The following is a 10,349-nucleotide window of genomic DNA, read 5'->3' on the forward strand; positions in this document are numbered from 1 at the left end:
TGGTGCATGGGTGCATCTGAACGCAGACTTTCATAATCATGTGCAAATTCGATGCCGCCTATCACAGTGCTCTGAGATTTGTCACAAATTGTAAAGCGCTTACACATCACTGTACACTGTATACCAAGGCAGGTTTACCATCACTCTCTGTACGGAGGCTCAGTCATTGGTACACGTTTATCTATAAAGCTTTGTTGGGTAAACTCCCGTATTATATCTGCTCTCTGATAACACAGAGAATTGCAAGCAGCTATTGTCTGAGATCACATGATGTAGTCTTGTTAGATGTGCCAAGAGCAAGGACTGTCTTAGGTAAGACAGCTTTTATGTGCGCAGCTCCACTTGCTTGGAACAATCTTCAGCAAGAATTGAAACTGAGCAATCTCATTCCTCTGCATGTTTTTAAAGCTAGGCTAAATGAAATGCTTGCTGATACAATGGGCACTTGTAAATGTCTATAACTATGTATCCTGTAAATATAATGTATAATGTCCTTTATTGTTTTATGTTTCATGTGGAACCTATATGCTGCAGGTCTCCCTTGAAAAAGAGATCTATGATCTCAATGGGACCAATCTGGTTAAATAAAGGTTTGAAATGAAAAAATGTCCTGATGGAACTATTGTGATGTTTATGTTTTTGCCACCTATGGATGTTTGTGCAACCTGCCTGAGGTGAAAGAGAGGCCAGAGAGCACATAGCTGAGGTTAATGTTTTTATTAAATATATCACCTTTTTTCTTCTTACATTACATCTCAATTACAAAAGTGTACATATGAGCAGTTAGTCACTTTGGAATAGACTCACATAAACAATAATTATCTCTCCAACAGCAGCATGTAGGTCGAGCGGACGCGCTCTTTGTGGTCATGTGTTCTTGGTCAGAGGGAACAGCGACATGAAAAGTAAAATAGCAAGTCTTTTTTTGACATATACATCAACACAACTGACAACAGACACATAAATATCGGAGGTAGGTTAATGTAGAAATACCCGTGTGAGAGGCGGTGCATGGGTGGCACCGCCTGTCGTGCTAACTGTAACCCCATGGAACCATGGGAAATGTTTTCTGAGTACTGTTTAAGGACTGAGAGTTTTGCATTCACTTTCAAGAACTGATCGTGTGCCACATAAGAAAATAAAAAACACAATAATAACAACAAAAAAGTCCATAACAATGGCAACAATGTGAAAATAAATCATAAAAACAACATTTAGAAATACTTCTAAATGACTTTTGGTCACTCAGTGCTTTTGTTCTTGCTTGGTTTGTCACAAACCAAACCTCCAGACAACTCCTTTAAGGGTAGAGCGAGCTCAACTCAGCAGTGGAGTTCCTCAGGGACAAGATACATATATACACTTTATACACCCATCAAAATAATAATATAATAATAACAATAAGGCAAAAAGAAAACAGATATAAATACTCATAAAATAATTACAAATAACAAATGAAATAATGTTGAAATAAATAAGGCTAAAGAGTAGAAGTAAATGCAACAATATTAAAATCTTTCAGAAAACAAAAATAGATTTTCTTTTTCTCTTTTGGACGGGTGTTTGAAGAGGAGGGAGGGGGGAGGGGTTTTTGGGTGGCTTGGACCCAGAAACCCCACAATGACAGTGTACCTGAATTAAACACCACCATGGACAGGATCAATAAATAAACAGCTATCAAAAAAATAGAAAGAAAATCAGTGGCTTGCTTCTTCTTTTTTGTTTGTGAGATCTTCATCAGAGGGTGATCTCTTTAAGGGCACTCGGCTTCTGCAGGCAGGTCGGTGGAACCTAACATCTTCTTTCCGTTCCAGGAGCTCACACACCAGCATCGACCCCTCTGTCCGTCAAGAGAGGATTCACACTGCAGGAGAAACACAAAATCATTTTTTAATTCAACTGCCCATGTGTCACACACATGTACAGTCATGCAACTGGGTGACACCACACTCCAACAAAACACACATTGTGGAGGTGCCAAACACATCCCTACCTGCATCACACACTCATTTGCTAAACTGTGGTTGACATAATATTGGCTCACATGCAACTTAATGCTGTCGTGGAGTCACACACACACTCAGAGCACATTTTGCTGAATGTACCAACCTGTTTGGGTTTGTAGAGCCCGTGTTTGTCACAGTTGGGGAGGTAGAATCTGGTTAATTTGTCTCCTAACTTCTGCTGGGATTTGGCAATTTTATCCAAGGCTCTCTGCAGCTCAACATGACAGGGCCCCTGTGGAGATGAAACAGACAAGGGAAGGGTTAACTGAGTGCCAACACAGAAATAATACTGCTTTATTATCAGCAAGCACGTGGGCTGACATCAATATACAACTTGTAATACCATGCCCCCTCCCCCTCTCTCTCTACACCATATCCTCAAATAGCACACGAGCTCCCCCTTGTGGTGCACGAGTCATTTCCCCCCTTTAAACCTCCCCAAAAACTTTTAGCAACATTTTGCACTCAGGGGAATCTCACAGAATTCACACAATGGTACTGGTGCAGGGTTCTGGCTCTCACCTGTTCCACCAGTTTCTTGCGGATGGCTACGAGTTTGGCTTTCATGCTCTCCTGAGCGTCGGCAGCAACCCTCGGGTCGAAGGGGTTACTGTGGCCGGGGAGGTAGTGGCTGGAGCCGGGGTCCGAGACGATGGCTACGTTGTCCATCTCTGCCTCTGGCTCTCCCTGATCTGAGGAAGAACATAGAATAAATCAAGCGGCACTGACTGGATGTAACTGTTATCAGACTTTGGGGATTGTGAGAATGAGGATTTTTGATGTGGTGCTGGATCATATAGGCCTACCTTGTGTCTGGGGCTCGGGGATCAGCTCCTGCTTAGTGTTCTCCGTGCACACGGCTTGTCCCCGGGTGAGGGAGTGCAGCGGCCGGGGGTCGCCGGGTCTCGGGGTGCACCTCAGTCCGGAGCCGCACGGCGCCGTGTAGATCCCGCACAGCTCCTCAGCCTTCAGGGCGCAGGCGAGGCAGCATCCACAGCCGGGTTCCCGCAACACCTCGGCGCATCCGGGCGCCACCGCTGGACACTGGCTCAGCTTCTCCGGAGAACACGGGGCGCATCGGATCGGCTCTGGCCCCACCACCGGGAACCCCAGCGTCTCTGTGGCCAGCACGGAGTACAGCGCTGCCACCACGACGTGCTTCAAATATAATCCACCCATAGTAAACACAGTGAGCTGGATATTAAATATAGAATATAAAAATGTAGAGCAAGGTAGAGAGGTTGAATCAAAGGTAAAGAAGCCGGATTCCCACGGTTCTTGCTCAGTTGCGTCTTGCGTTTGATTTTGGGAAAATGTCTAACTGTGCGTTGCGCGCAGCCGTATTTATAGCCGGGTGAGTGTTTGACGCATCCGCGTTATGAATGATTTCTGAAAAGAAGGTGTGATGATACGATGGGCTGTGATTGGCCCGCCTATGTCCGGTCGGGTAGCTCATTTGAATACAACACTCACGTCAATATTTATTTTGGAATAGGCAGTGCTTGCACGTATCGCAAGCGAGTGACAACACCACTGTTTGATGTTGCAGTCAAGGACCCCTTTTTCTCACCCGGGTGATACCCCAAACTACTTTACCCCTCTCTACCAGTTTACAGTAACAACTCAGCACTTTCTTTCTGTTTGTTTTCAGCAGTGGCAACGGGAATACGTGCACACAGCGTCACTCGGGGGGTTTAATCGATAACAGAAGTGAAGCAGGTCCTTGTTTTCCCTGCGGACACAAACGAGCTCCTCTCTTTAGGAACAACGTTATCCATTCATGGCGGGTTTGTTGTGCCCGAACTTCTTCCACAACTTTGGGGGAAACTAGTTATGAGCGCAAATTACGCACGCCCACGCTGAGAGCCCGCTGAGAGCCCGCTGAGAGCCCGCTGAGATCGCCCTCTAAATGCATTCGTGCATTACAGAGGGAATTATGAAACCAACTTTCTTAGAAAAACTGCATGAGGATCGCGACTCACTAGGGACTCTTTGGTAGGCCTATGCGACACCTCCCTGTCCCACGCGTGCGCGCTCGGTCAGAAGCCGGCTTTGGACTCAGTCCAGGAGATGTCCCGTTGTAATTACCCGTTTCCTGGGATAATAATAGACCAGAGCTATGAATGGGGGCTGCGCTGACATGACCACAGACACATCCCTATGGCCACTCTGGGGGCTTTAATGGTCCCTCCGCGCGGGACAACATGCACGTCGCTACGGCCTGCTGCAAAGCATTTGGTGTCCTGATACTCCTGACCCTATCCCTTCGTTCACACAATGAAGCAAAACAGAAATAAACTATAATATGTAAGCAAACTACTCATTCTATTTTCACTTTTTAGTTAATTCGAGCCTTTTAAAAAATATATACTATTGCGATCGGCTCCATGCAATTGCTTTATAGTATTGCATCATCTGTCAACTGGTGTTAACAGTCACTCTCACGTGATGCCCAGATTTGTATTCTTCAAAGCCCCGGGCTAAATAAAGCCTATAGTGTAATCTAATGTGGCGTGAGAGCATTTTCTAGTCCCACTGCCCCCCCCCCCCCCCCCCATAACACATTTGCATCTGTCTGTTAGGGTGAATTCAGTCCAATAACACAGTATCAATTATTAGATCTTATAGTCACGTACATTTGGCTAGAGTATGCACACGTTCTGCAACTGTGTGCTTTTAATTCACCATGAATCATAGGAAAACATTGTATTGTTTAGTGTGCTTTAGATGTTCAAAACTAAATCAAGCCTAAGATGTGCTTCCCCTATACTTTATTTAGTCTTTCAACACATATGATTAAACACTTCATTATATCTTGGGAACAACAGGCTAAATCAAGTATGATAAGTAAGTGTCAGACACCACAAGGAACACAATCTAGTGATTGTCTGACCTCATACAAAGTGCAATATCAAAACACAGTGTGTAAAATTATATTTCATATGGAAGACAGTGGTGTTTCCTGAAATGCTGTGGTGTTTTCTGAAATTCTGTTTTGACTTGCACTTCAGGGCCACTGTATTTAATATAACAAAAGACACACTTTGTCCATGAATCATTTATCAGTTTATCTTAAGGGAACTATAATTTCCACCACATATGTAGTGTACAGTAGAAGTATAGATGCACGAAATAAAAATGCCCTTTAGTACTTAAACTAATTCATGTACTGTTACATTATGGCATATGCACATTGGGTGCTAATTACTACACACATACTTTTGATGATACTTGTAGACTTCCAGTTAGGTAGGATTGTGATAGTATGTATACCTGCTTTTTTAATACATGTCAAAAACATGTTGACTTCTTCTACCACTGGTTTAAAGGGCTAAAGATCAATAGCAAATCTGTCTGTTGTAAAAGAAAAAAGTCTGTGGAAATAATGTGGAAGATGAGGTTGTTGCCCAGCTTTAGCACGTGTTCTGAAATACCTGACATTCCATCACAGGTGTGCCTTTATGGCTTTACCATTCCATCAATATTTTATACACGTTGTCCCCAAAATTGTCTGTCTGTGCAACATGTACTGAGCCAATCAACAAAACATCTTAGGTCGAAGAGTTTTTTATTAATCCCATCTATTTATAATACTTGTGATGAATGCACATGTGCAGCCAATACAGCATGTCCAACAGGATGTCTCCATGTTTGTTTTTTATCACTCTCACTGAACAGGAAGTCTACAATGGCCTCATTCTCATCGTGAAAAAAAACCTACTTGACAGCGGAAGGAAGAGGTACTTCTGTGCACTTACGTGTAAATACTACATTACATTTCAGAAATCAATGTTAATATTGTACATTTTGCCGCATTTTTTTAATTGGTTTTTGTACCGTAGTATAAAACGTTAATATGACAATGGTGAAGGAAGTATTTGGATCCCTAAACTTGGGTAACATTTGAATAATTCTATTATTTTATTTAAAATTCAGGGCTGTACTCAAAATATTTATCTTAACGTACAATGTGAAAGAGACTGCAAGATCTAAATACATATTTCAGAATTGAACAAATGTAAAGTGAAAAACACTACTTAAATCATACTTAAGAACAATACTTTAGTAAATGTGATAAGTTACTTAAAGCCTTTCAAAGGGCTGTTGGGGGATTTACCGTGTGTTTGTAATAATTAACGTCAGATATACTAATGTCAAACAATGAATTATGCACATGTATTTGTAGTACGCTGGCACTTTGTACTGCAAACTGCATACTTTTACGGAGTGTGAAATGAATTTTGGTGTGATATAACACAGTAAACATTGAAATACTTCTACCAGTAAAGACATATAGTTCATATTTTGAATGTACCTTCTCATATCTGTATTGCATTTTTGTAATGTTTGATTTTTGTACCTGCTTTTTCATGTTTTGCACCAAAACACCAAAGCATTCTCTAAATTTAACAATTTAACAACAATTTAAATAGTAATTTTGAAATACTTTGAAGTTGAAAGTTAAAATTGTATAACTACATTGATGTGTTTTCCTGACGCAGTGTGTTTGTCTTAATCTGTCCTGAGATTAACTGTTTTTATAGGACCTATCTGCGTCCTTGTGAGGGTAATGTTGACTCCAGCGCTGCTGGGAGCTAAACAATTATATTTCGTTCCACCCAATGTTCAGCTCCACTTTTATAGACATTACTCCCTTACTGTGTAAAGTATGTCATGATATGACCTTACATAGCCGGTGACTGACTGCTGATGTATCATCTTTGTAATAAGCAGGTCTACGCAAAGACGGGGGGGCATGAGGTGTCAAAACATGTGTTCCCATCGAGGAGCCACATGTGGGAGCTGCAGTCAGATCAGAGGCAGAGTTATCTGAGGTCAGGGGCAGACCTACTTTTACCTAAAAACATGTACACAGCGGGATCAATCAGAACATTGAGACCCAAACAGGAGATCCACAGAGCTCTTGGATGGCCGCTGAAGGGTTTGTGTTTGGGAGAGTGATGATAAGGGAGGGGGGTGGGGGTTGTTTCCATCCCTTTCAGATGTCACATGATGGAGATCAAACAGTGCTTGGCATTGAACGTCCCAACGCTGGAATGTTTACCTTTGACAAGAGCACCGGGAAAAACAGTCTTGTTGTCTCAGGAGCGGCTCACACCCACGCACACACACACTCAAAATCCCACCCTCGATGTTCCATCTATGGGGATTTAAACCTTGCCTTTTGGAGGGCATCTAGGACAGACAAGCTCAGAAAAAGAGGGTTGTTTGAAATCACACCCACCTAAAGAATGCACACCTGCGTTAATACTACACAGGCTCAGAGGTTCTCTGAGGTTAACGGATGAACGTATGTCGTAAGGGGAGGTTCAACTTCTAGCGTTACACTAGACCGAGGTGAGTCAGGTGATACATATGCTATTAGTCAGCTAAATGGAATTGAGCCTCATTCATTTAAATTGTACTATCTGTGCTACCGTGACAAGTCAAAGGTATTTAGAAAAAAGGGCAGGGAAGAGGGTTACTGACGGACAGGAGGGAGTGGCTGGATAAAGGAGTCATGTGACTGGGACAGGTGGAAAAGTTGGAGGGCATCAGGTGGACAGGTAGAGAATAGCAATAAAGGGAGAAGTGGAAGAGGATCGCTAAAGACTTGATTTTACCTTTCATCTAAACGAAAAAACTAAACTAAATAAACTTTCACCAGACACTTTGAAGGAAAACATTCACATACAATTCTCATGCTTCAGGACACACATGAGACAGCTGGTGGAAGTTAATTCAGAATAGCAGCAAAAAAACAGTGAAGAAGAACACTGCATTATCTCTAATATCCACTAGGGGGCGACTTCTCTGGTTACAAGTTGAAATCAGATGTTATAGAAGTTGATGAAAAGATGACCCTTGATCTTACTTAATTTACTACCTCAGTAAAAAAACAAAACCGAATTGGTTTAAGTTTTCTTCAGTACATTAGCGTGTTCATTTTTCTAAATGATGGTCCCATTTAGAAGAAAATAGAGAATAAAGAAGAAAATGCTTTTAGGCGGGGTTAACTTATTAATTTCAAGTCGAGACGTGTTTTCAGTTCTCTTGGTAGGGTTTATTGAAACATTTTGCACATCTAAAAATGGCTTCGCCCGTCTTGACACTTCTGGTTACGATACACCAGGACAGCGTTAAAATCCAAATGGTTATCCACAACTGAACCCATTATGGGATCTACAATGTTTAGTGAGGAAGGAAATGCATTCAACATGTTTGTTTTGTCTTATGGAACACTGAACTTAAACATAGCTTTGTGTGTTTACAGGAAGAGTCTACAGCGCATTTTTAATGGTCGGCATTCAATACCTCACTAAGCTTGCTCAGAGAGACTTCTGACTTGGATTCAACCTACCATAGTCATTTATAAATGTTCGAATGTCACAAATAAAGATTCCTCTGCCACTGGTGGATGAGCAACCCAAAAGGCAACTGTATTATAACTTGTTGATGATCTACAAAGTTTTATAATTTTTATACTAAAGGTCTTAATTATTAGACAGTAAGGCAAGGCAAGTTTATTTATACAGCACCTTTCAACACAAGGCAATTCAAAGTGCTTTACAAAAAACGAAAGACATTAAGAAAATGGCATTTAAAATCAGTCATTAAAAAGAAAAGATAATAAAATAAATACCAAGGATGACATCACAAGGTTTGTTAGTGAATACAATCTTCTCAAAGGGTATGGGTTTAAATGTGAGGAAAGGAAACCAAGCATAGTTTGAACATCTTAACGTTAAAGGACTTAATAAACATTGAAAAACATCACGTAGAGTGAGATTGATGTACATGTGAAGCTGGGAGCTCTGAGTCAAGCACTGTCATCTCCAGTCCCGGGACACATAGTGTCCTCTCCCAGGGTCTAGAATCAGCGGCCAGGAATGTGATGTGAGTGGGCACAATGACGTTAATCCCCAGCAAAGTTGTTATTTTTCTTCTCCTCTCCTTCTCACAAGATGTCCTTAATTGGATAATCCATGTCTTATTGAACAGGCAACACAGAACATAGAACATAGATTGAGGTCTGGGAGAAAAACACTGAAACATAGCCATGGTCAATGAAGGTGGAAGAGTCTCAAAACAGTCTTTGGAATTGTAACACCAGCGTCTTTACATGCTGCATGATGCTTCACGTGTGTCTGTGTGTTTTTGGAATAAGAGTATATGTTTGTGCGCTTGTGATTGTACACTTGTGTGTGGGAAACCCAGGAAATCCAGGCTCCCATGCGCCAGCATCTATTGTGTTTAGTTTCCTCCTCTCTTTTTCTAAATGTTTGTGTGTGTGTGTGTGTGTGTGTGTGTGTGTGTGTGTGTGTGTGTGTGTGTGTGTGTGTGTGTGTGTGTGTGTGTGTGTGTGTGTGTGTGTGTGTGTGTGTGTGTGTGTGTGTGTGTGTGTGTTTAGCTGCAGTGCTTCCCTCTCTCATTGTGGCTCTAATGAGAAATAGGAGGAAGTCCAAGCCAGAGGATTGCACTTGGCAAGGTTAACTGGAAACAATCTGGTGATTAGGTCAAGGGAGATGTGTTGGTAGGGATTTCCATTATTATGTATACCATGCAGGAAAATTACGTTTTCTATTCATTCACACTGTTACTCCCCCCTCCTTCCTCCTCCCCTTCCCTCCCATCACATGTGTGTCTGAAGATCCTTTCCTTGCTTATAGAACAGTCTGTCCAGAACATCCACATCAAAGGATTCTCTGCAGTAAATGAAAGCTGAAGGCTTAAGTCGCCACTCTGTAATGTTGACTGAATGGACTCTCTTTGGCTTCACTTCACTTCACTTTCAACTTCATTGTCCCCAAGAGGGGCATATAACTGTGCAGCATGAATTACAGTACATGCAGAAGGAGTGCATTGTTGTGTTGAAGAGTACATTTTTGTACCGATCCTAACAAGCACATAATGAGCTTCAGATGAGCGTTTTTAAGGAACCATAAAGGTCAGGTCTTTTGGAAACATAAACGTAACAAAACATTGCAAAGTAGAGCAACATAATGCAAAATGTTATGGGGAACACTATAAATACGGTCTGCATACATGTGTGTGTTTTTGGGTGTATCAGAATGTCAACCTAGGTATTTGAAATGTGGAAATCTGTTTTGTCTATTTATTTATTTTCAAATTGTTTTATTTAGTTTGCATTGTTTTATGAAATTATTGTAATATTTCATCATACTATTGTGTCTGCTATGTTTTTTATCAGTTTTTTATCAGTATGAATTAGAAAACCAAATAAAAATAAATTCTCTAGTTCATAAAGTTTGTGTGAGAGCAGCGGAGGTGAATATAATTTGTTTTTGTACTTCACAGAAATCACATTTTAACATAAAATGG

At 41.3% G+C, this 10,349-nt stretch overlaps 1 protein-coding gene across 1 annotated transcript; it reads right to left on the reverse strand.

Annotated features, from left to right (window-relative positions):
• Positions 1–709: 709 nt before the first annotated feature.
• Positions 710–3,341, reverse strand: igfbp1a (insulin-like growth factor binding protein 1a). Its single transcript, XM_034081228.1, has 4 exons — positions 2,813–3,341; positions 2,529–2,698; positions 2,110–2,238; positions 710–1,864 (listed from the first exon to the last, which is right to left on the reverse strand). Exons 1-4 carry the CDS (start codon positions 3,183–3,185, stop codon positions 1,754–1,756), a joined length of 783 nt encoding a protein of 260 aa, XP_033937119.1. The 5' UTR covers positions 3,186–3,341; the 3' UTR covers positions 710–1,753.
• Between the last annotated feature and the right edge of the window lie 7,008 nt (positions 3,342–10,349).

Source organism: Pseudochaenichthys georgianus, chromosome 4, assembly GCF_902827115.2.
Source record: "Pseudochaenichthys georgianus chromosome 4, fPseGeo1.2, whole genome shotgun sequence".
NCBI lineage: Eukaryota > Metazoa > Chordata > Actinopteri > Perciformes > Channichthyidae > Pseudochaenichthys > Pseudochaenichthys georgianus.

Bases quoted from the DNA above. Each gene is read 5' to 3' on its own strand.
- igfbp1a (XM_034081228.1), bottom strand. From the start codon at position 3,185: ATGGGTGGATTATATTTGAAGCACGTCGTGGTGGCAGCGCTGTACTCC. The intron at 2,239-2,528 runs GTGAGAGCCAGA...TCATCTCCACAG, and splicing joins GCAAGAAACTGGTGGAACAG to GGGCCCTGTCATGTTGAGCT. The intron at 1,865-2,109 runs GTTGGTACATTC...TTTCTCCTGCAG, and splicing joins GGCTCTACAAACCCAAACAG to TGTGAATCCTCTCTTGACGG.